General features: G+C 51.1%; 1 protein-coding gene across 1 annotated transcript in view; it reads left to right on the forward strand.

Moving 5' to 3' along the window:
• The window catches only part of THSD7B (thrombospondin type 1 domain containing 7B), a 134,564-nt gene that overhangs the window by 52,056 nt on the left and 56,329 nt on the right, over positions 1–26,179 (forward strand). The window contains exons 7-11 of the mRNA XM_038751316.1: positions 10,661–10,852; positions 12,686–12,920; positions 15,035–15,150; positions 15,929–16,061; positions 17,267–17,370. Of these exons, the coding sequence (XP_038607244.1) occupies positions 10,661–10,852; positions 12,686–12,920; positions 15,035–15,150; positions 15,929–16,061; positions 17,267–17,370 (780 nt within the window). The remainder of the gene's footprint in view (positions 1–10,660; positions 10,853–12,685; positions 12,921–15,034; positions 15,151–15,928; positions 16,062–17,266; positions 17,371–26,179) is intronic.

A 26,179-nucleotide genomic window follows, 5' to 3' on the forward strand; every position in this document is an offset into this window, starting at 1 on the left:
AGAAGAAGAGCAGTTGAAGGGAGGGAGGGAGGGGGAGGAAAGGTGGAGAGAGATGCTAGCAGGTTTGTGGAGGGGACAATTCGAGGAGACAGGTGGAAACCCATCCTAATTATCAGTGTTTCCGCAACCACACTCTGTTGTAATGAAAATGAAAATTGCAGATGGAAGCAGGTGAAATCGATTTAAATGCTAAAGAGAGAAACTGCTTTGTGATTTTAAAAAACACATATTGCTCGGAGCGTGTGGGTGAAAAAGTATCCAGCCTTGGATTGTGTCTAACATTCTGCTTGTTCTCAGCTTCGTCCAGGATAGACTGAAAGCTGGGGGCTGGGATGGGGGTGTGGTGGGGGTCCCTTCTTCCCTCTTAGCAGAGTGGCTTCTGGACTGGGGCTAAACCATGCCTTATCTCCCCTCGATGGAGTCATTTAGAGCAAGCCTCTCTGTGTTCTTCCAGACCATCTCTGCCCAAGGCCATTAGCCCCTTTGGGTTGGCCTATCTCAAGGAGGAGGTCGGGACTCACCTCCAAGCCAACACAATGAAACGGTCCAGTCCCTTTAGCCCTTGCCAGGTTCTTTATGGGCATGTCGGTGAGCTGGGGCTGAATCCAGCACTGGTCTAATCCCCGGGAGTCACTTTATTGGCCTTGGTGGGTTCTCCTCCTTCCAGAACAGCTGCTGGCCTGGGCTGGCCTGTCTGGTGGCTGTGGCTGTAGCCATGGTAGTGGTGGTGGCTGAGGTTGTGTCAGATGTTCCTACAACCAGGGCTAGTGGATGTGTGCTCTCTCTGGACATAGGGTAAGAAGTGCACCGTGACCATGGTCAGAACTGTGGCAGCTGAGCTGCGGCCTGGGAGGCAAGAACGTCTCTTATTCCCATGGATCATCACTGACCGGATAGATGCTCTGCTGCTCCCTCACCTCTCTAACAGCCTGGGAGCCGGGGGTCCCGTGGGTGGCCGAGCCAGTGCCGTGCCAGGGGATGCTGGGCCTGATCGATTGCTGTCCTCACTTGCAGCGGGAAAGTCCAGTTCTGGAAAATCAATTCCCACTGGGTGAAAAATGACTCATTATCTTGGCAACACTGCGTTCTGGGCTAATGAATCTCTTCAGCGGTAAATCTCTGGGTGTTGTCGGCAGGAAATCTAGAACAGCAGAGACACCCTTGGTTTTGACATGGACAGTGGCATCCTGCTTTGAGGTGTGGGGTTGGCAGGTGCATGACCTGGGCTGGGGTGGGAAGTGGGGTCTGGAGTTGCTCTGGCAGGAAGGGAGTGCCACTGTTTGAGGGGCGGGGACAGAGGCAGGAAGCTATAAGGGCTACCCCCAAACTCTAGAGTCACCCCCATTCCAAAGGTGCTGCTCATCATAGGGGTAGGGGTAGGGGTAGATCTCCCAGCTGTGGAAGGCCCAGCTCAGCACGTCCTTACCCCCATTTGACTGTTCCCTAAACACCTAACCCCTCCACACTTAGTAAACAGCCAGGCCAGCCTTCTTTGCACTCTAGATGCCCATTGCAGTGCACACTAGCACGCTAGGTGCTCACTTACAGTGCTCTGCACATAGTAGGTGCCCAGTACAGCACTTTTTTATGGCATTTGTTGAGTGCTTACTAAACACTGGAGTAGATGGAAGCTAATCAGGTTGGACTGTCCATGTTCCACATGGGCTCACCGTCTTTAGCCCCAATTCACAGATGAGGTAACTGAGGCACAGGGAAACTAAGTGACTTGCCTAAGGTCACACAGCAGACAAGTGTCAGAGCCGGGATTAGAACCCAAGTCCTCCTGATTCCCAGGCTCATGCTCTATCCATTAGGCCACACTGCTTCTCACAGAAAAGACTAGTACAGTGCTTTGCACTCACAAGTGTTTAGTAATAATAGTAATAATAATGATGACATTTGTTAAGCACTTACTATGTGCCAAGAGGCAAGGTAATCAGGTTGTTCCACGTGGGGCTCACAGTCCTAATCTCCATTTTACAGATGAGGTAACTGAGGCACAGAAAAGTGAAGTGGCTTGCCCAAGGTCACACAGCAGACAAGTGGCGAAGCCAGAATTAGAACCCATGTCCTCTCACTTCCAAGCCCGTGCTCTTTCCACTAAGCCATGCTGCTTCTCACACAGTGTACAGTGTATAGCACCGTGTCCTGTGCATGGTAAGCATTTAGTACTGCTCTCTGCATCCAGTAGGGACCCAGTCGCTTGTTGCCTGGACTGGGTTGAAGGCCTCAGAAGAAGTGTGTGTCTCTCATACAAGCCATGGGCTGAGGGTTCCATCCCTGGGGTCCCTGGGGCCCTTTGGACCCCATGATCAGAGAGCCTCACAACCACCTGGGAAGCTTCAGCCTGACACCCTATGAATTCTCTGGGCCAGAGGGAGGGTCCTCAGACCTCACAAGCTGGAAATCCAAGCGCCTCCTCTCTGAGGCCCCTAGGCAGCAGGATGGCCTCGCACAGTGTGTGATCAGAGCACCTGCTCTTGCTGCTGACCGGCCCCTTCCTGCCCAGTCCAGCTGCCCCGGAGTGGGCTGCCTGAGGAAGGCTGAGCTCTCTTGACTTTTGCGGCTCATTCAGGCCTGCTGCTCCCAAACCCTGCCATGCTCCACTCTGTCAGTGACCCCAAAGTTGATGCCCCAAAGTCTCCTCTGGGCCGCTGTGAGATCTCTGCCTGGCTACGTGGGGGTGACCAGACAGAAGAACACAGACCCTCGGACACCAGGGGTGGCCACTGTCCACTTAACTGCCGCTGCCACAGCCACTGCTACCACCACTGTCAGCACTGCTGCTGCCACAACTGTCACCACCGCTGCCCCTATAACCTGAGACAGTCACTGTGGGCTAGACAGGTGGAACCCAAGCTGGATCTCTCACGCTCCGACCTTTCGCTGCCCTTTGGAAATTTTTGATTCTCTGGGAAGCCGGGATTCTCTCAGCAGGAAAGGTACCGGGTGTTGGGCTCCTGGCTAGCAGTTGGTTTGAAGGCAAACATTTCCACTTTTCATATTTTGAGCGTCTAAACCCTACGCAAGCATTTATCCAGCAGCTGTTAGCTCCCCGTCCAGGCATTGACTTGAATCCATACCACGCAGGTGTCTCCTTTTGCAATATTCACCTTGGCAGTGGGAGGAGCAGGGGTAGTATGGGGAGTCAGGAGGGCAGGAGGAGTGGGAGAAGCAGGAGAAGTTGGGGGCAGGGGGGCAGGAGAAGCTGAGGAGGGATGGCTGGTGGGGTGCAGGGCAGGGAGGAGGAGGGCAGCTTTTCCAAGTCTGTCTGAAGATTAAGGCTGGAGATTTGAAGCTTCTGATTCTTGGGAGCCTGGTGGGGCAGGGCAGGGTGGGCCGAGGTGGAGAAACCCTTACCTGCACATGTGATCAGACCAGAATTAAGGCTGGGCAGATAGACCCTTTCTGGGCATGCCCTCACCATCCCTCCTCCTTCCAAGTGGTCTTCAGACCTCTCCTCCTCCAGAAAGCCCTCACTCTGCCCTCTGCTCTGGTCCCACCACACCCTCAGCTGCCTTCACCCTTACGGAAGCCTCTGCCACCTTTCTGGAGACCCACCTTCTCCACTCAGGCCCCCAAGACCTGCTGCCTGCCCCCTGGCTCTGACCCAATCCACCACATTGTTCCTTCTCTGTCCCAGCACTGGAGCCTGGCGGGGTCTAGAGGCTGGGGGAAGCTGGGAAAGGCTTCTCATGGTGGGCAGAGGTGCTGCCCAGCCATGTGCCAGGATCTGACCCCGGGCTGCTCCAGAAACTGAGCCGGGGGATCTGGTCTCTTCCCCGGCCAGAGCCCAGCAGTGCCTGGGAACTGATGATGGGCCAGCCAACAGTGGGCCGCTGGGTGTCCCGGCCAGAAGTGCTCAAGTTTCAATCTGGGAAACTGGGGGATTTGTCTCTTGCCCTTTGCCTGGGGTCTCTGTAAACCAGGGTATGGCAGTGGACATGCCAGTGGACGTGCCGATCGGTGCAGATGGCCCAGTTAGGCTGTCCAGGCCCCAGTGGGCTTCCACACCTATGAGAGTAACCAGCTAGTGGCCAGGTCTGCCCTTAGGTCTGGGCTGGGAGGACAGGGTCCAAACATGCCTGCCATAGTAGTAGGGAATTGGGATAAATTAATTATCCACGGGCTGAGGTGGACATGAACTGGGTCGTGGGTCTAGGTCCAGTTAGGATGCTTTGATGTTCAGATGTGAATGTTCAGTCGTGAGGGTAATTATCCCACATAAGAAGGAATACCTGTGTGGGGCCGACCAGTGCCGGGATGTGAAGAGGCTGGGGAGGAGGCGTTCAGAAATGCCCGGGCTGACGTGGTTGAAAGTGAAGTCATACATTTAAACTGCATCTAAGTAGAGAGAAACACAGGATCCAAGACTTCAGCAATACACATTAATTTCTTCTGAAAGTGTTTAACAATATTTCTCGTACCACTTTTATGTTCATTGTTTCATCAGGCCATTTGCTGAGATTATGTTCTAGTTAAAGCCAAAAACAATGAACCCAGGGGGTTCTCTGCAAAGCTGAGCCCCCAGGAGAACTCAGCCCCTGCCACCAGCCTGCCTGCATTTTTACCTCCTCTCCTTCCACCTCTCCCACCTCCTCTCCTTCCTCCTCGCTCACCCACCTCTCCCACCTTCTCTCAAACCCATCTCTCCCACCTTCTCTCCCACCCAGCTCTTCCACTTTCTCCCCGTCCACAACAAGCTTATAGTCTAGAGGGAGAGACAGACATTAATATAAATAGATAATTTATTCTATGTAATTTAAAGATATGTACATAAGAGCTGCAGGGTTGAGGTTGGGGTGAATATCAAATGTCCAGAGTTCACAGATCCAAGTGTACCCATGCTTGGGATCTTGTATGCCAGGGTCTGAACACCAGACAAGGACCAAGAGACTTTGGATCTGTCAGCAAAGAAGGGCACTCTAAGAGAAAACAAGGGACTGTGTTGGATGTTCCATGGCGGGTCACTGGGGGAGATTCAGGGATGGAGATGGGAAAGTCAGGGGTGTTGGACGATCAGGGGTGGGTCATGTTGGTTGGCCTGTTTCTAACCCAGAGGATGGGTATCTGAGAGGACAGCCAGCACATGGTTCCTCCAAGTGTTCTGCCAGCACTGTCAGAGGCAGAGTCCAGCTAGCTGGATCATGGGACTGACATAGGGGGCATCATTCGGGGGTTGCTCTTCTTATTCCTCATTGCTCAGCCTTCAAGTGACTCACCATGGACCACTTAACAGGCATCTAGACTGAAGCTTGTTTTGGTCAGGGAATGTGTCTGATTATTTTTATTTTGTACTTTCCCAAGCTCTTACAACAGTGCTCTGCATACAGTAAATGCTCCATAAATACAATTGATTGAATGAATGAATGAACCCTTAACTCTCCCCTTTCCATCTGACTCTCCCGTGATCCAGCGTAGACCACCGAACTCCCCTAACTCTCCCCTCTCTGTCTCAAACTCACTCCAGTAACTCAGTATAGACCGTCCAACCCCCATGCCTTTTCCCTCTCTATTCCTGACTCTCCCTGCAGTGAGTCAGCACAGAGGTTCCTCTGTGGATTACCTTTTCCAACCTTCGGGTACTGTCCGGTGGTGTGTCCAGCTGCACATCTTCCTGTGGGCCCGGATTCCCCGGGCTCACCCCTTATGCTTATCATGTCTGCTCCTTTGTTGCTCAGCATGCTGACTGGGCTCCAGTACTTTTCTTTGATCTATATCTTAGATCAATAGCATCTCACTCCTGCATTCCCATCTTAATATATAATTGATCCTGCAATGTCCATGTGGTGTTCATAGGCTGGGCTGGTGTTTCCATAGCCAGTCACAGTGCCCTTTATTGAGACTGAACTAACTATCGTTTGGTTTGTAGATATGCTCCTTGGAAAAGTTTGGTCTAGTTGTTTAAGCATTAGATTTATTCTCCTTCTTTTTGGTTAGGCCTCGGTCTGGAGTACCTTGGCCCTGCAAAGATGGGACCTGAGATTCCAGAAGCTCACAATTCTTAGGGTAGAAGACATGGCTGGCGAAGTTGTGTTGTGAGATTGACGCATCTGCTCGGAGCAGAGGTGCAAATGAGCTCTGGAGGGTTTGGGGGGACTGGATGCCTCCAAACTTGGGCTCCGCTTCACTTAGCTTCATGTCCCAGTTGCCCAGGAGCTAATTAGAGTCAGGAAATTGCACTGGGAACAGGGGGCTGAATCTGGAAACATAAGAGCTCCCGGGAGTGCACGGGTGTGTGGCAACGGTGCGGATGGCTGGAACAAGGCTCCTTGCATCATTTGAGAGAGTGGCGCCGTCTTGCCTGCTCATTCCCTTCTGTCCACCTAGAGAGAATGTCAGGAGGTCAGCGGAAGTCTTGGGGCTACGGGCATCCACCTGGTAGAACTGTCCGATGACCTCCTCCCAGAGAGATGAGAACCATTGGTCCTGCTGTTTCCTCTCCCGCCGTGACTTCCCAGAGGAATTTAAAAGAACGTGAGACATCAGGCTGACAAAAATAAAAGAAATACAAGACAAGACACCAGCAATCTGAATTCAAATGCTAAAGGGGGGAAAATAACATTTTAAAATGTCACTGCTGTAGTGAAATGCAAAACCGCACACACAGATAACTTTTGCCTTGAGGCAAAGTTCAGCCCTACATGGTAGAATGTGCATTTCAGTTAATCATCATCAGGATGGAGTGCCATGATTCCACATCCACTGTGTGCAAAGCTCATTACTGAACACCTAATGTGTGCGGAATGCTCTCCTGAGCACCTACTATTTGCAGAGCCCTTTACAGGGCACCTCCTGTAGGCAGGACACTGTCCTGGGCACCTAATGTGTGCAGGGAGTTGCACTCGTGCTGCTGTGTGTTGAGCCCTGTATTGGGTGCTTGGAAAATGCACAGTCCCTGCCCTCACAGAGCTTATGCTCTAATTGGCCTGAGAAAAGAGAGACAACGGAAAGAAAGAAATATGAATATTGACTTTCCAACTACAACCTCTACCTAAATGTCCTGAGATTCAAATCCCCTTCCCAGCCCACTGACTAGGTGATCCTTTAGCTTTGGGAAGGGCACAACATAAGAATATGAAATGGGCTCACCATTCCCACAGTCCATCTGATCCAGGACTTTGTCCCCTGCAAGGGGACCAGGACACTTGGAGGAATTGTATGCTGGTTGCCCTCCTGGATACTCAGCCTGACTCTCCCCTCTTCATCCCTGATTCTCCCCCAGTGACCCAGCATGGACCATCCAACATTTCTGACTGCCTCCTCCATCCCTGACTCTCCCCCAGTGACCCAGCATGGACTATCCAGCACTTCTGACTCTCCTTCAGTGATCCAGCACAGACCAACCAACACCCCTGACTCTCCCCCTCCATCCCTGACCCTCCCCAGTGACCCAGCATGGACAGTTGTCCGTGGATCCATCCAAACCCCTATGGACTGGCTGGTGTTCCCTGCTGCACAGCTCCCTGTCAGGATGGACTCCCTAATGGGGAAGTTAGGTTTCCTGCCAGGAAGTTGGGGTTCCTGGATTTGAACCTGTTGCCCTCCATCTCCAATGGGGACACTTTTTCCCCATTGGGTGGGATTTGGGGAGCAGCTGTTTGACATTCACCCAAAGCGGAGTTCCAAGCCCAGATTTTCCATCTTTAGGAACACTACTGACACTGCTGTGGGTGAATGATTTCTCCAGACTTGTTTCAGAAGCTGGAGGTTATTTGGGGAGAATGAGTTTTGTTTTGGATAAATCCCAAGCCACCATTCCAGGAGATGAAGGAAACGCAGTTGTCCACCCTGAGGAACACAGAGACTAGGTGAGCGCTGACCACTGTCAGTGTCTGGTGAGCTCTCCAGTCTCCCCGAGAACCAAGGCTCCCAGGCTGGCCCCATCTGGCCGGCTTAGCATCACTAAGATCGGTAAACAAATCTATTCAAACCCACCCTTTCTGCTTCCCTGGGGCAGGGTCATCTCAGGGTTCTTAGCTCAATGGCGAGCTCAAACAATGGCTTCAAACTACATCACACCCAGGGTGGGACCCCGGCCCCCTCTTTCCAAGAAATGCTCTGCATCAACCAACAATATCATCCATCGCTGGCTTCTGGCTGGGCCCGGGGCAGATTTCGGGGATGCAAGTGGGTAGGCCTTGAGATGGTTGACTCCTGGGAGTCCGGGTATCCCCTCTGCTCCCCCTGAAAATGGAGAGGTCTCAGAATCCCAGCAGAGAAGCAAACAGGCTGACAGAGCAAGTGCACGTTGGCCCTAGCAGCATCTCAATATTTCTGCAATTAGCCACGTTTTATTACAATTCATGTATCTGTGCACTCAACTGAGTAAAAGGCAAAATAAATAACGGTTCAGAAGCAGAATCATATTGCATGTGCGAGTGGAGAAAAATGAATCGGAAACAGTAATGTAATCACCCTCATATATAGTGTATGAATTTTCTGCCCTATAGTGATGTCAAAATCTGCTTGCATTTTAAAAGATAGATCAACACTGAAGCTTTTAATGTTTTCTTCTATTTGCCTCTATTCCTTGAGCAAATAAATGCAGAAAGTCTTGCCATCAAAACTCTTCCCCAACAAGGAAAACTTCCTGTTTTAATAACAAAGTTGGGGGGAAGGGAAAGTGGCATGTTTGGGTTTCCTGTCACAAATGCTTCAGCAGCTTTTCCTGCTTCTATTTCCCATTGTATGTCTGTATTTGTATGTGTGATTGTGTAGGGGTGAATGTGTGATTGTGAAAGGGTGCTTGTGACTGTGAAAATATGTGTGTGGCTGTGTTGGGGGTGTGTGTGGTTGTGTAGGGGTATGTGTGTGGTTGTATAGGGATGTGTGGGGAAGGTTGTCAGCCTAAACTGACAAGAAGCTGCAGACAGTGGGAGCTCTTTGAGGACAGGGATTGTGTCTGCCAACTCTACTACATTGTTCTTTCCCCATCCCTGAGTTCAGTGCTCTACACAAGTCAGTACTCAATAAATGGCATGGATTAATGGTGGATGTGTGGCTGGTAGGAAGGCTAGTCCACAGATACTGCGTGGAGACGCTGTCGGGCTGTGCCGAGCAGCTCGTATGCAGCCCCAGTTTGGCCCTGCCTCCTACTTCTTAGTCTCTGCAGCCCAAGTTGTTACCTCTTCCCTGACTGTCAGGCATTGCGTTGCATTGGGTTCTTGAAACACTCATCCTGCTTTCCCAGCTGGCACGTGCCCTGTTGCTGCTTTCCACCCAGCCCGGTGCCACCCTAAAGCCTCCTGCTGGCACCCACCCTCAGCAAATCCTTCCCATCTGGCACAGCTGTTGCTGCTGCTGCTGCTGCTGCTGGGAGGGAGTCAGGCAGAGGGGCCAGTGGTTCTCCCAGATGACCTGACCCAGGGCTTCACCCCTCAGCTATTGGGGCAGGGGAATGCTGAGCCCCGGGAGGGGCTTAGTTGAAGCAGCAATTTGCAGACCAGACGGATTCTCTGGCATCAATGCATGCCACGGCCCCACCTGCCCAGAAGCCACCAGAAGCTGAAGCTTCCCTTAATCATAGTGATTAGCATGGGATCGGAGGGTCGTTGCTGGGGCCGGCAGACCAGTTAGCCAATTGGATGACCTCCGAGCTTCGGACACAGAGGGAGTTGTCCTCATGGGCAATGACATCATCGTAGTCATTAACGGCATAATTAAGGTCCGACCTCGCAGAGATGGAGCCCAAAAATGGTTCCATTTGTCTCCTGGAGCGGGTGAACACCCAGTGTGGTGCGGGCTGGAGGAGGTCGGCTCCAGCTCACTAGCTAGCTCAGGCTGAGCCTCGCCAGTGTATGGCTGGGGATGCTGGTGAGGCAGAGAACACAGCCAGAATCTGGCATACCACTGTTTCTGCTGATCTCCAAATGACTTAAGAGGCTCCTCCACCCCTCGAGTTACAGGCAGGAAACTGAGGCTCATGGTGACCAGTGTGCTGGTCCTGACTTCTCCTTGCAGTTCTGCTGGCTTTTTAAAGCACGGCCAGGAAACTGTATCAGTGGGTCCCACGTCCACCCTCATCTCAGGCTTCGCTGGGACATAAACTGTAGCCTGGAAGGCTGCTTTCCTACTCTTTGTAACAGGTGGACCACGGAGCAAAGTGGACAGCAGTGTGGCTGTGGGGGGAACCATGGCACAGAGAGTGGATAGCAGCATGGTGAGGAGGATTCATTCATTCATTCAGTCATATATATTGAGCGCTTAGGGTGTGCAGAGCACTGTACTAAGCACTTGGAAAGTACAAACCGGCAACATATAGAGATGGTCCCTACCCAATAATGAGCTCACAGTCTAGAAGTGGGAGACAGACAGAGGATGGAGGGCAGAGAGTGGGTAGCAGAGAAGTTTGGGGGGCAGAGAGTGGACAGAGGCATGATGGAGACTGTGGGGCAAAAGTGAACTGCAACATTACTGGCTGGCACCCTTGGGCTGCCAGTAGCCATGGAAAGTCTGTCCTCCAATGTTTGAAAGCTCAATGGTGCCAGGTGTCCTTGTGGTCCGGGGAGGATATGGGGGCACGTGAGTGGGCTCGACAGTCCAGCAATCGGCTGCCGGGCCCCCGTGAGTCAGGACCGATTGAGGGATCTATGGCTGCAAGCCTGCCGAGCACTTGTCTCTCCCTCCAGTGACCTTTGGATGGTTTGGTTTATTTCAGGTGAAGCGGTGGCCCCCCAGCTCTGCCCCTCACCCCCTCCTGATGAGTGGACAGCTTGCACAGTCCCCTGCGACTCGGACTGCGTGCTCAGCGAGTGGACACAGTGGACTCCATGCCCCCAGGCCTGTACGGGGAGGAGTGGGGAGGGGACACAGAGCAGGACACGGGAAGTCTTGGCCCCATCTGGCAATGGTAAGTGTGATCCGTTTAGGATTTCCTCATTTACAGGTAAGAAATTCCCTGATCCTCCCACCAGTCAACCAATCAACCCACTCAGGACTGTCTCCGACAGTGGCACCAGGATGCTGGGAGGAGTCATGAGATGGTGGCACTCCTGGACTCCTGCCCTCGTGGCTAGGGATGGGCCATCTGATACCTCTGACTCTCAATCAATCAATCAATTGTACTTATTGAACACTTGCTGTGTGCAGAACACTGTACTAAGCACTTGGGAGAGTTGGTAGACACAATCCCACCCAAGATGCCACCCCCTGGGCACTTCACCCTGGACCCCAGATTCCAGGACCCACACAATCCCTGCCCACATTGAGCTCGCAGGGAGAGACAGACATTAATATGAACAAATAAATTATTGTTATGTACATAAGTGCTGTGAGGCTGAAGGAGCGGTGAATAAAGGGAGCAAATCAGTGTGACGCAGAAGGGAGTGGGAAAAGAAGAAATGAGGGCTTAGTCAGTAGTTGAAGTGGTGGTAGTTGAAGCCATGGGAGCAAATGAGTTCAAGGGAGTGGGTTTAGATGGAGAATAGAAGGAGATGCAGAAGTAAACCCTGAGAGACACCCACAGTTAGAGGACGGGAGGCAGAGGAAAAGCCTGCCAGAGAGACTTAGACTGAGTGGCCAGAGAGATAGGACTCTCTCCTCTCCATCCCTGATTCTCCCTCAGTCAATCAACCAATCATATTTATTGAGCACTTACTCAGAAACAGCATTGCCTAGTGGATAGATCTCGGGCCTGGGAATCAGAAGGACCTGGGTTCTAATCCCGGCTCTGCCACTTGCCTGCTTAGCTTCTCTGGGCCTCAGTTACCTTATCTGCAAAATGGGGATTAAGACTGTGAGTCTGCCTCAGGTGGGACATGAACTGTGTCCAATCTGAGTAGCCCGTATCCGCGCCAGTACTTTGTACTGTGCCTGGCACATAGTAAGTGCTTAATAAAAACCATTAAAAAAAAACCTACTGTGAGCAATGCACTATATTAAGCACTTGGGAGAATACAACAGACAAGATTCCTGCCCACAGGGAATTTACAGTCTAGAGGAAGAGACAAACATTAATATAAATAAATAAATTACAGACAAAGACAAGTGTTCCCCCCGGGGACCTAGAGCAGACGGCTGAGCTCTGAATGTATCTAACCCTTTCCTTTCCTCCCACACATAGGTAGATTTCCCTCCCTTTGGTCTTTGCCACTGGAGTGTCTGGCCTACCTCTGAGGATGATGATGATGATGATGATGATAATAATAATAATAGCTGTTATATTTGCCTAGCACTTAGTATTCGCCACGCACTATACTAAATGCTGGAGTAGAGATGAACTAGTCAGGGTGGACACAGTCCCTTGTCCCACATGGGGCTCACAGTCGTAGCCCGCATTTTACAGATGAGGTAACTGAGGCACAGAGAATTTAAGTGACTTACCCAGGATCACACAGGAGAAAAGTGGCAGAGATGGAATTATAACCCAGGTCCTTCTGATGCCCAGGCTTGGGCTCTATTCACTAGGTCATGCTCCTTCTCAGTGCACTTACCTCATTGAATAATTAGTGAATCCTCAGAGCAGCCAAGAGGGTGGAATGGGAATGCCAATCCCAGCTCCCAGAAGGTTTGGGCTGAAATGGGGCTCCAGCTCCCATAAGGTTTAGGGTCTCCGGGCTGATGTTCTTCCCAGTGGTGGCCACCCGGTCCTTTATGAACCCTGTCCAGATGCTGTCCTCTCCCACTCCAAGGAGGCAATGGTCCTCTGTAAATGCCCCTCCTGCTATCCGCTTCCTCTTCTCAGGTGGGAAGCCTTGCCCCTCCAGCCATGCCCTGCATCAGCTCCGCCCTTGTAGCGATTATCCCTGCACACGCTTCTACTGGGAGGTGTCATCCTGGGGCCCCTGTTTGGATGCCGTGGGGGTGACTGCCCTCAATTCCACCATTGGCTGGAACAGACAAGCCACGTGCGGCATGGGGGTCCAGACCCGGAAGGTTTCCTGTGTGAACAGTCATGTTGGGCCAGTTGCTTCAAAAAGGTATTGTCATTTTTCACTGTTGTACTATACTGCACTCTTTCAGTGTACACATAGTGCTGTTCTGAGAACTTACTGGGTGCAAGGTGCAGTGTTGGGTACCTACTGCCAATGGAACACTGTACTGAGCACCTACTATGAACAGGGCACTGTATTGAGAGCTTATTGTGCCTAGGGTACTATAATGGGCATGTAATGTGCACAAAATGATGTAGTGGGCATCTGCTCTGTGCAGAATGTGAGGTATCCAATCCTGCAGCTGCCAGTGAAAGCAATTAAAGTGCTGAAGAAACAGCTACCAATCATGGAAGGGCAAGCTTTTCCCATGGGAGGTTTTGCAGTTCAGCTGACACCATTTTATCTCCACCCTGGAGAAGGAGATCCCTAAGTAGAGAGCATCATGATGGGGATGGGCCTCCCTCTCAGTGACCCTTGAGCCTATGATGGCCATGGGGGAAGGACATACACTGCCAAGAGTAGACTTCTTCAGTGTTGTTCTCCTCCCTGGGCTCCTGCCAAAGCCCCTGGACCATCAAACCCCGGTGGGCACTTACTCTCAAACTGGGCCTGGAGCCTGGGGTCCTGGGCAAGGCACCTGTATTCTGGGACCGGAGGGGAGGTGCCTGGGCCCTGAAATCTGGGATTCAGGGGGAGGTGCCCGGGGAAGGCATCTTGGGTCGGGGGCAGGGCCAAGTAGACTAGCTCGCTTGTGTTATGTCATCATACCGGGAAAGGGAAAGTGCGAGTGTTTGCTCCAGTATCAAGAAGTAAAGCCTGTGCTAATGGCTTCCATGCTGTTAATGAGGCTGGGGATTGAGGCAGTGAGCTTTCAGTGCCCCTGCATGTCTGCAAACTTCCCCTATGACCAGACACAGGATCTGGTGCAGGCCACAGGGCAGTATGCAGGATGGGCTGTGGTCAGTCCTGCTCAGGTTCTGGGTGCTGACAGGCATGGCTGAACCCTGCCCAGGTGTCCAGTACCCACCATGCTCCAGTGGCCACATGCACCAAGCGACAGTGGCCAGGGAGCCACCTGCCCATTATCCCCATTATCCAGGGTCTGGCAGGATTGGGCAGGGTCTAGCGGGGTTCAGCAGTGGGGCCAGGTCTGGGAAGTCAGAGAGGGCCCTGCAGGGCTTTCTGTCCACAGGACCACCTGAGGGGGCAGAGAGGAGGTGGCACCAGGGATAATGCCAAGAGCAGGAGGGGGTAAGAGAAGGGGGCCTCGTGGTATTTGGGCTGGGATCTGGTCTTTGGCTTCCAATCAATCAATGCATTTATTTACTGAGCATTTACAATGTGCAGAGCACTGCACTACTGCAAGAGTCTGAGTTGGTAGGTATGAAAAGATCAGTCAGCTCACGTAGTTGAGGTGATGTCGATTGTCACCATCTTCCTCCTCATCTTCCTTCCTCCTCCTATTGGGTGTAGAGTACCGTGATAGGCACCTGCTGTGTGCAGAGCACTGTGCAGGGTGCAGGAGGAGTAAGAGACTCTGTCTCTACTCTCAAAAAATTTATAGCCTAATGTGGGAGACAAGCAGAAATAAATTGGTAAATGCACAACAGTTAGGAGAATGATAGTAGATATAAATAATAAAGACAAGTAGATAAATTCCTAGTCCATAAACAGACAGATAAATATATGAGCCCTGAGGTGGCTGGTGGCAATCTTGGGAGGGGAAAGACTAGCCCAGGAAGGCCTTCTGGTGGGGGTGGGGTTCTAGGAGGGCTGTGAAGGCAGGGAAGGGCATGGTTTGGGGGATTGATGGGGGAGGGAGGGTAGGCAGAGCAGATGGAGAGCCTGAGTGTCGCGTTGTGGGGTGGGAGAAGTGAAAGCGAGGGACGGTTGGGAGGTTTGCTTGTGGAGAGTGATGAGTGCAAGCTGGGGTAGAATGGGAGAAGAGAGCGGGTTGGTGAGGGAGAGGGCATTAGGGACCAGGGGCCAGTGGTCGGAAGTCTGTGTTTGAAGCGAGAAGCTGTGGGGGATGCCAAGGCTGGTGTCTGGGGGAGGGGTGATGGACACCAATGGGCAGCAGTGCAGCAGGTGGTAGGGTTGGCTGGAGGGGATGCTGGGCCCGATGGCACTGGGCCCAGTGGGCACGACCCGGTTTGCAGGTGCCCAGATGCCCTCCGACCTGAGGCGCTGCAACCGTGTCTGCTCCCGTGCCGGCGGGACTGTGTGGTGACGCCATTCAGTGAGTGGACACCCTGCCCAAGCTTGTGCCACCCAGGTAAGTGGCAGGGCTGTAGGGCAGGAGAGTTGGCTCACAGGCTCAGCTCCTGACCCACTCCCTAGGGCTAATGGCAGCCTGATAGAGGGAGAGAGGGAGGGACGTAGGGAGGGAGGGAGACCTCGAGGGATGAGGGGCAGAGGGTCTGAGGGAGCCAGCCAGCTTCCTCCCCTTCTGTCCTTTCCCCCTCCCACCTTTCTCCATTCCTCAGTCAATTAATCATTCCTTCTCTTTCTCTCTTCCTCCCTTCCTCCCTCTGTCTGTCCTTTCCTGTCCCTGGACTCTGGGTCAGGTTGAATGGTACTCTCCATAGTGGGCAATTAGGTGTCCAGTCCTGTGATCCTCAAACCTCAGTCACCAAAGTCTCAGAGTTGAGCTGCAACCCTCATCATAGGGGCAAATCACCGGTCACCATGATAAAAATTAACCAATTCACAGACCCACCCTCTCAGTCACTTCCCCTCCCTTCTTGGCACCTTCTGTTCAGAATTCTGTTATGAAGGGAAACCTGTCGAGATGGTTAAAAATAATTACTGTCTCCAAGAAGATTATTTAATGCACACAAATAAATTTCCCAGGTAAATGAAAACCAAATTTTGCTTCTTCTCCTCTTCTTCTTCCTATGTTGGGGGTGGGGTGATGGTAGGGGCAGGTAGGGGTGAGGTAAGGCATAAAGGGAGGGCAGAGCTAGGGCAGGGGGAGCGGAACTGAGACTATGACAAGGGTGAATATGGGAAAGGGCACTCCCACTTTTCCTCTCATCCCCTGTCTCTGGCAGGGAACGGCCCCCGGGCCCGCCAATCCCGCTACAGGGTGATCATCGAGGAGGCAGCCGCCGGCGGGCGCGACTGTCCAGACACCTTGTTCGAGGAGCGGGAGTGTGATGCCTCCCAGCCCTGCCCCAACTTCCGGTACAGACCCCGTGTTCGTGACCCCTCTCAATAGCCAAACCCCAGCCTGCCCAGCCGGGGCCTCAAAGCTATTGAGATGATGGGAGGGCCAAAAGGAACATTCTCTCCCGATTACAACATTGTTCCCTAGACAGAAATCATCTGCCCAGGGTAGCCTGTGCAACGGTCCCAAGCCACAGCCACTAGCTACTGGCCCAGATCCCCTCTGCCCTGGTGGGTCTGGGTGGGGAGATTGGTAACCTGAGGTGGTCTGCCCGCATCGACCCTGTCTGCATCAGCCTAGCCCAGATCATCCAGGTCCCATCTGAGGGCGTGCCTCAAGACCCCAAATCACCCAGAGTGCGGCCCCCCCAAGGGGAACTGGGGAAAGACTGGAGAAGTATTCCAATGGTCCAGCTGCTTCTCCTCCCCAGGGCGATTCCCACCCCTTCCCAGAGTGGTCAGAATCTTCTGCCAGAACCCTCAGTGAATATTGAGCTGGCACAGCTGCTGCCTGAATGCCTGGACAAAGGGGCCTGGGGGAGCTTCTGGAATCAGCTATGAGCAGAGGCTCCTCAGTCTGGGACCACCATGATCCCAGAAATGCCTGCAGCAGATCCATTGGCTGGCTGACTGACATCAATCCTGACCATGGAAATGTCTTTCCCACCTACTGTGGGCAGAGCATGGTGCTGTGTACCTGCTGGGTACAGATCACAGTGCTGGACCCCTACTTATTCTTACAACAGAAGCTCAAGAAACAGTAGCAGCAGTCAAGGAGTTAACCATCTAATGTAAGAGCTGATCCAGTCCCTCCCCACCTTCAAAACCTGGGCTGTCACAGGTGTGGTACGTTGCTGGCCCCACCTTCCCCTGGGACTATTCTCTCCTCAGAAAATGCTGGCAGCCAGAGGGGAGGAGGGTGGCTCTCACCATCCCCTGGAATGGCACCTGGCCCAGTGGCCAGCCCACAGTGCTGCCACTCCCAGCCCCACAGCAGGATACGGAGCTGTAAATGTAAATGTCCCCAAAACACTGCAGCCTGGCTGGCAAGGTCTCCCTACCCATCCCTCGCCACCCTGCCCCCGAAACCTCTCTCTAGGACCTGTGGTATTAGGGTGCTGCCATGTACCTTGCATGTGGTTCTGGACCCACACGCAGTCCAGCTCTGGTTTCCAGTTCCAGTCCTAAGGAGGGCTGACCAGAGACCTTCTGCTCCACCACAGGTGGAGGACTCACCCCTGGAGCCCGTGCATCCTGGTGCCTGAGGCGGTGAGACAGACAGCGCTGGGCAATGGAGAGGCCTGTGGACAAGGCTTACAGTCCAGGGGTAAGTTGCTTTTTCCAAGCATAGGCATGGGCCAATCAGAGTGCTATTTCCTACCCACCCTGGCTGTGTGGCAGCTTTCTGCCTTGGGACCCTGCTCTGCTTACCAATCAATCAGTCACTGGTATTTATTTCACGCTTACTGGGTGTAGCGTGTTTTAGAGAGTACAGTACTTTGACAGTCCCTTCTGCATCATGGACTGTCAGATTGCCCCTTGCTAAGCTGTTGCATTTGCCACTCACGGTGCCTGGAGCTGTTTTCCTTTCTCCCTCCTGTTTCCGCACCCTTCCCAAAGCCTCTGTTTAGAGACCTTTACCCCATTTCTGATTGCCCTCTGCCAGGCCAACCTGTCTATGGCAGCAGTCTGCCTGTTGTCTCCACCTCTGCCCAATGGGCCAAGGATTTACAACTTTGGGCCATTGTTTTTTCTGTCCACCTTGCTTTTCACCCTGCCTACAAGTTTCCCCTTTCACTCATAATGGAGCAGCTGTCCAGATGTCCTGCTGCCATCCTTTCTCTGTACCCAGTCTGCCCAGTGCAGGGACACAGGGGCAGAGGTCTTAGGGTCACAGGGTGATGGAGCATGTGTAATGGCATGGTGGTGAGGCTGGTGGGGTGAATGTGCCAGAGACTGTGAATTGTTGGGCTTCTAAAGGAAACAGAAGCCAGGTCAACCTCCAGACAGGTGGGCAGATGCCCATGCCTCAAGGCAGAATGCCAAGAAGCACCCGTTCCAAGGCCAAGGGGCACTGTGTTGGATTCTCAATCCCAAGGCCAATAGAAGATTCTCAGCTCCCAGAGCACTTCCTGACCCTTCGGGTCATTTCCCAGAACATTTTACAGTCTTCAGCTGGCCGGTCAGGAGAACACCAGGAGGAGTGAACAGGGTTGCTTGGTATTGAGAGGTTTCTGGCGCCAGTGCCGGCAGGCAGCAATAAACCAGAATTTGTGGGTCTCCCTGGATGGACATGGATTTATCACTGGCTGGTGAGGCCAGGGCAGTGCAGAAGTTTATGTGCTTTGGATTAATGCAACAAAAGCCTGTTTGAAGGCCTATGAGGAAGGCTGGGTGACTTAAGGGTTTAGGGGGTCTCCCAGCAGAAGACACCAGGGGCTTCGGGTTGGGGGGTGTCCATTATGGGTCACCAGAGGAGAGTCAAGGATGGAGAGGGGAGAGTTAGAGGTGTAGGATGGTCTGTGCTGGCTCATCGCGGGAAGAGTCAGGGAGTGCTATGGGTATTGGATGGTTACAGGGGGAGAGTCAAGGATATCTCATTCAATTATCCCCATGTGCAAGTCTTCTCTCTCCCCTATCCCACCCCCATCCTCAACATATCTAGGAAGGAACTGGGTCAGCAAGACGTTGCATTTGAGAATTTAGTAAAATCAAACAGAACGCCTGGCTATTAGGTCAGAGTGCATAAAATCAATCAGTCGATCCGTGGTATTTATTGGCACACTATACTAAGCTAAGATAAAATGTATATCACTGTCCTTCATGTTGGAAGATAAAGCTCCTGATGGTGAGATTTCTGTAGGGGTTGATGAGGGTGGTTGGATAAGACAGGTGCTTGGCAATCAGATATGACAGGACAGATGTGACTGTCTGCATCTCTTCCGTGGCGGAGTTGGGTAAGTTCCGCTGCTGCACTGCTGCGCTTGTTCCCATGGTTCCTGGTGCTATTTTCCTTTCTCCCTCTTGGGATCATGATTTTCCTTGGTTCTGAGTCCACCGGGCCAACCTGTCCTCTGCAGCTGTCTGCCCAGGCCCATGACTCTGTCCCGACATCTGAGGTCTCACTTCTCAGTGTCCTTGAAGTGCCTCTTCTGTCCTCCCCTTTTCTTCCCTATCTCCTGAGATGCCGTTTTAGCTCACAATGAATAGCCGATCAGATGCCCCTGGCTGTCCTTTTTCCCGCCTTTGCCCCACCCAGTGCAGGTGTGATGTGACAAACACACCGTGGTGCTGGTGGTCGATCTGTTTGCATCCTGGGCCTCAGGCTCCAGATCCTGCCCCTCCCAACACCATACAGTACCTTGCAGCTCCCCGTCGGTCCCTGCCTTCTCTGCCGGAAACTCCATGGCCATGACTTGTTCCTGCACTTGGGGTTCAGCTTTCCTCTGAGAGAAAAGTTTTTTCCCACCGACTGATGGATGACCCTGTTCTTGCTGAGGAGGACCTGTGAGGCTCCAGCTCCTAAGGGTTCTGCTGGCCAGGCCACTTCCTGGGTGGTCAGCAGGTGATCCGGGGGCTGGGACAGGTGTGAGTCCTCCTGTCTGCCCACCCACAGGTAATTAAATCCAGAGCAGCCCCATAGACTGAGATCAGGGGAGTGATTGGGTGAGCTTGGCCTGCATGAGGGTGGCGCATCAGTACCCACATTGAGCTATTTATTCATTCAATCGTATTTATTGAGCATTTACTGTGTGGAGAGCACTGTATTAAGCGCTTGGGAAGTACAAGTTGGCAACATATAGAGACGGGGAGCATAGAGAGTTTTGGGATAGCTAAATTTCAGGACTTCTCAATCATCTCAATGCTCAATACCGCTTAACAAGTCTGGTCATTCAACCACATGGTTCCCTTTTCAGTGACGCCTCCTCCGGGCTTTTCTGCTCCGCTTCTGTCTACCCCTTCTGCCAGACCCTGCCAGGGCCCCACTGCTTAGTTCCTCAGTCAGTCAGTCCGTGGTATTTACTGAGCACCTCCTGGGCGCATAACACTATATTAAGCACTCAGGGGAGTACATTAGGTTAGAAGGCCCCCTCTCTGTCCTCAAGGGGCTCACAGTCTAATGGGGAGGCGGACCATAAAGTAACATACAGATTGGAGGTAAATGAACAGATTGACAGCTCTGTGGATGTGAGTTAGAGTGACAACAGGAATCTGTAAATCAATGCATACTGAAGTGCTACCTTAGATTGGGAGTGCGTAGTGCTGGGGAGGTGCAGAAGTGCTAATAATGACATAGCTGAGAGAATATCACTGGCAAGAAAGAAAAATGAACCAGGGAGACCTCCTGGAGGAGATGGGCTTGCATGTGGGCTTGCCCAGAGTACTGTTGCATAGTTGCTTGCTATATTTACTCACATCATTATCAATCAATCAATGGTATTTATTAAGTGCTTATTCATTCATTCATTCATTCACTCAATCATATTTCTTGAGCACTTACTGTGTGCAGAGCACTGTACTAAGCTCTTGGGAAGTACAAATCGGCAACATATAGAGACGGTCCCTACCCAACAACGGTATAGAGCACTGTACTAAGCGTTTTAGAGGGTACAGCATAACAGAGGTGGTAGACACATTCCCTGCCCACAGCGAACTGCCTCCAGAGCTTAACCCCCACTCTGTCCTCCAATTTTTGGGGGGGAAATAAAGGATTTTTATCAGGGTGCCCAAGCAGCACAGGCTTGTTTTGTGAAATGCGTGGGTACACACTCTCCTTTCCTCCCACTTTTCCTCCTACTCCCATTTATTGCTAGCCTTAATTCACTGCACATAGCCCTTCCCCTGTTATTCTGGTGCAAAAATGATGTAAAAAGCAGGCAATTATATAAGTAGATGCCTTATTTATTTTGCAGTTTAGTCCCGATGAAGCTGAAACAGCTGTACCACTCAAATTCTATCCTAACTCCTTCCTTCTGTTCCTGCTGTGATAAGTCACAGTGTGTGTCTCTCAGTCTGCCTCTCCCACTGGATTGGAAGTCCGTTGAGGCCAGGGTAAACAGAAGGCATGTGTCTTGCTCCTGGTCAGTACAGTGCTGTGCATATAGTAGATGCTTAGTAAATGCTATGATCGATGAATGGATTGGCTGATGGGAAGGCTATGATTGAGTTGGAGAGATTTTCCCACAGCCCCATAGATGTTTTCATTATACAGGTCAATTTTCACTGGATGCTGCTGGGCTGTGGCCAATAGCAGGTCACCTGGGGTCCTCAGGAACCATATGCCAATTGGATAGGGCTAGCCTTTGACCTAGCATCATCAGCTGTATTCACTGAAGGTCTTCTGTGTGGACAGCACTGGACTGGACACATGGGATCAAGCAATGAAAATAGAAGACCAGGTCCCTGCCTTCGAGGAGCTTTCAGTATAATGGGGGAGGCAGGCAATCACAGACAGTATATGTATAATGGGAGTGAGTGAAATTATAAATACACCTGATAAGGAAAAATCAAATAATAGACTGAATAAATAAATTGCATATAAGAAATGCTAACAGTGACTGGGTGGGTGATGACATGGCCAGAGAAGTGGGGCTCAATCAGGGAATGCCTCCTGGAGGTGGTGGTTTTTTAGGAGGCCTTGAAGGTGGGGTGTGTGGATGGCAGGTCTAATACTAATTTATCCATTCATCTTGTCCTTTTCCTGCTCTCAGCACCCACTGCATTGTTTGTTCTTTTACTTCATCCATTTGGAAATAATTAAGCCTTCCCACCTCCCTCATTTGATTGTAAGCTCATTTGGAGGAGAAATCATGTCCCTTACTTTCGTTGCACTCTTCTGAGCATTTAATACAATGCTCTGCACCCAATAGGTGGCTAGTACAGTAGTCTACATTCAGACTTGAATACACATATAAACCCAGATGCTGGGATGACTCGAAATATTGAGAGATGGCTCCTGATAGGCCAGGGAGGCTTCCTGATGCACAGATACTACCTGAGGGTGATTCTGTAGGTTTGAGTTCCCAGAGATGGCTCCTGATTGTCCCAGTACGTGTCCGGTGCTTTCCCAGTAAGGTGCCCAGTAAAGCATTCTGCTGCTAGCAAGTACCCAGTATGGTGTACTGCAGCCAGTATGATGCTCTGCAATCAGTAGACATCCAAAGTGGAGCTCTGCAGCTAATAGGTGCCTAGTTTGGTGCTCTGCAGCCAGTAGGTACTCAGTAACAACCACTGATTGATTATTTTAGGTGTTGATTTTCAAAGCCGTCCTTACTAAACACACACATGGTGCCCTGAGCTTCTTATAGCCTTGAACATGATGGAAAATCCCAGTGCAAACGGCTCACATATGTTCTCAGCCAGCTGTCTTTGCTAACGATGGCAGTGTCCTCCCTTGGAAGTGGATTAGGGGTGGAGGAGAATGAGAGATACCCTTCTAGGTCGAAAATGTCACTGATCAATCCAACTCAAATCCTCTGTCTGAAGATACCAGGTACTGGAGTGGCAGTGCTATTTGCCTAATGTTTACTGGATATAGGGCCCTGTGCTAAATGCACCAGAAGTACAACAGAAGCAAGGGAGGCATGTTCCCTTCCCAGAAGGAACTTTGAGAAGCAGCAAGGCTCACTGGAAAGAGCACAGGCTTTGGAGTCAGAGGTCATGTTTTCAAATCCCAGCTCCACCAATAATCAGCTGTGTGATTTTGGGCATGTCACTTTACGTCTCTGTGCCTCAGTTACCTCATCTGTAAAATGGGGATTAAGACTATGAGCCCCCCGTGGGACAACCTGATCACCTTGTAACCTCCCCAGCACTTAGAACAGTGCTTTGCACATAGTAAGCATTTAATAAATGCCATTATTATTATTATTTCACTCAAATAGGAAAAGCCGATAGAGAAATCTTTTGTGAGTGATCAGAATACATAGTTAAAGGTATACTTTTAATACACATATAAACACAGATGCTGGGATGATTTGAGATACTGAGAGATGGCTCCTGATAGGCCAGAGAGGCTTCCTGATGCACAGATACTACCTGAGGGTGATTCTGCAGGTTTGAGTTCCCAGAGATGTCTTCTGATTGGCCCAGGAGACTGCCTGATGGATAGATAGTGCCTACAGGGATATGTCTCTTCTAGTTCCTCTTCATTCATTCAATCGTATTTATTGAGCACTTACTGTGTGCAGAGCACTGTACTAAGCGCTTGGGAAGTACAAGTCGGCAACACATGTGGACAGGTGTCAAGTCATCAGAATAAATAGAAGTAAAGCTAGAAGCACATCATTAACAAAATAAATAGAATAGTAAATATGTACAAGTACAATAGAGAAATAAATCTGTACAAACATATATACAGGTGCTGTGGGGAGGGGAAGGAGGTAGGGTGGGGGGGAGGAAAAAGGGGGCTCAGTCTTTAGGAATGGAAACCTTGCCCAGTTTGAATCAGTCCTGTTTTGTGCTTTCTATATTTTTGTGCTTTCTACATTTGGGATGGAACCAGCGTTTTGTGCTTTTTACATTTGGAATGGAACCTGTGGTCAAAGATCACCTGGAATTGGCCAGTACTAAGCTTCAGCTTAAGCACCCAGCGGGGGTTCTTTTGAGTCAGCAACCTGTGTATTTTGGTTTGATCAGCTAAGGACTTGTAGGGATTTGCAATTTAGATCACTTCCTTGTAGGTCTCTAGGAATATGAAGCTTTCCTGCATAAGTAAAAGAGCTGTCCAGCTCCCCCTCTGTTCAGTGCACTCTCCCATCCCCTATCTTTCCGTTCCTGCAGTCCTTCAACAGTGGACCGGCACTCCTTATAATAAGGCTCCAAACAAAAGCACTTTTGTGGAAACCCTGTTCCCCCTGCAACCAGCCCTTTGCAGCTGCTGGCCATTGTCAGACAGAGCCTTTGTTTCATTGCAGGGAGATTTTCCTGGTATTGTTCATTTACTTAAAAGGAGTTTTCACCTGTAACCGGCAAATTTGTCTGTTTCCTGAGGTTTTCATCTCTGTTTATTTTGACTTACAGCCTGAGAGGTAGCCCCAGGGCATGGAGGAGGGAGAGCAGGCCTCCACTTTGGTAGGAAAGCACTTTAGCTCTCCAGGGGCAGGGGGCAGGGCTACCCTCTGTGCCTTGCAACAGTGCTCAATCAGAAGCTTCTCTTGCTGAGCCCAACATCCACGGGGTTCCACCCAACACCTCCACCTGCACAGCATTTCAGCCAACACTGCCCTCCCAACTCCTCTCCACAGCAGGTGAAAGGGTGGGGTCCATCCTGCTCAACACAGTAAGGCTGCTTTAGTGGAACAGCTTGGTTTTCATCCCAGGCATGATTGGAGAGCCTCTCAGGGTTCTGTGGTCTTGGGAGCGCCATCAAAGCTGAAGTAGTGTTGTCTGAATCCCAGAGGCAGTAAACCCCCTGTGGGCAGGAAATGCATCTGTTTACTGTTATATTGTACTCAACCAGACATGCAGTACAGTAAGTGCTCAATAAATATGATTGACTGACTGACTAATTGACTGACTGGTCAATCCATTAGTGTCAATCGCACTGGTCTGTCCCATACTGCCTATCCCATAATGTCTATCCCATTAGTCTATCCTACTGGCCTATCCTAAAGGACTTTTATTCCCCTTAACAAATAACAAGCTCCTACTCTTAGCAGTGCTGTCCCACTGTACAAATTCCAACCTCCCCAGAACAGCGATTCTCTTTCTCTGGAGAGCCACCCAAGGCTCCCCATATCCCTGAAGCCACATCATCATACTTACTAGGGCTCTATTCTGTGTGCAGGGTCCAGTTCTGGGCATCAACTCTGGGCAGAGACCTGTATTGGGCAAAGGCCTGCTGGATGCTCAGTGGTCAGAGCCCAGTTCAGGGAACCAGGAGACCTGGGTTCTAGGCCCAGTTCTGCCTACCAGCACTGTGCCATCGGGAGAGGTTTCTGACAATAACCACCCAGGGCATTCCCTAGGTGGACAGATCCAGAGGGAATTTTGAAAAAATGCTGGCTAAAGGGGAAGGCAAAGACAGCAGCGGCTACCAAGGCAACCACTACTAGGTCATGGCTCTATGGCCTGAAGTCAGCACTATGCTCTAGTCTCTGGCCACCAATGGATCCTGCTTGTGAAACACCTTCACGTGCACTTTGCATTTACCGTACTTCTAGTTCCTCCCCATAGGTTTTTGGACCTGACTTCTCAGGACTGAAGGTCTTTGTTTTTCCTCACATGGTTCTCATCTCATCATCAATCAACAGTATTGGGTGCTCAAGAGCATATAGGTAGGAGATGCAGTTCCTGCCCTCAAGGAGTTATACACTAATAGAGCAGGCAGGTTCATGCTTGGGTCCTGATGAGTCCAGATGAGTCCAAGAGAATAGCACACATAAACCTTCACTTTTGCTGAAATTGGGTAGCACAAGAGTAGCAGAAACACTGGAAATAATCACACACATTCCAGGGAGGACGCATCTGGGTCACTAAGAGAAGTGAAACTTTATTTTTAAAGTAAATCATTGGAATGATTTCCTTTCCAGTAGAAGCTGCTCAGGCCATGAGGGATTTCCTAAATGACTGCATCCAGTGGGGAACCATGCTTAGATCGATCAGAGAAGTCCAAAGCCATAGCCTGTCTAGGGGAAAGTGCCCCTGAGAACAGATTTTCATTCTGTTTTGGTTTTGGAGGGAGAAGGGGAGGACGGGGAGTGGAAGATGGAGATGAACATAAAGAATTAGTGAGGCCTAGTGGATAAAGCACAGACCTAAGAGTCGGAAGGACTTGGGTTCCAATCCCAAGTCTGCCACTTGTCCGCTGTCTCTGTCACTTGTCTGCTTGGGCAAGACACTTCACTTTTCTGTGCATCAGTTACCTCAGCTGTAAAATGGGGAATAAGATTGTGAGCTCCACATGGGTCAGGGACTGTATTCAACCTGATTATCTTGTAACTATCCCAGGGTTTAAAACAATGCCTGGCACTTAGTAAGCGCTCAACAAATACCATAAAAAAGAGATGGAGCTGGACCCAGCTTCTCTTATCCTGCCAGACTCTTGGCCAGGCCCCTGGCCCCTTCTCCCCTTCGAGATGGTAAGCTTGCTGTGGGGTGGGAACGTGTCCACCAGCTCTGCTATATTGTACTTT

Source organism: Tachyglossus aculeatus, chromosome 9, assembly GCF_015852505.1.
Source record: "Tachyglossus aculeatus isolate mTacAcu1 chromosome 9, mTacAcu1.pri, whole genome shotgun sequence".
Classification (NCBI taxonomy): domain Eukaryota; kingdom Metazoa; phylum Chordata; class Mammalia; order Monotremata; family Tachyglossidae; genus Tachyglossus; species Tachyglossus aculeatus.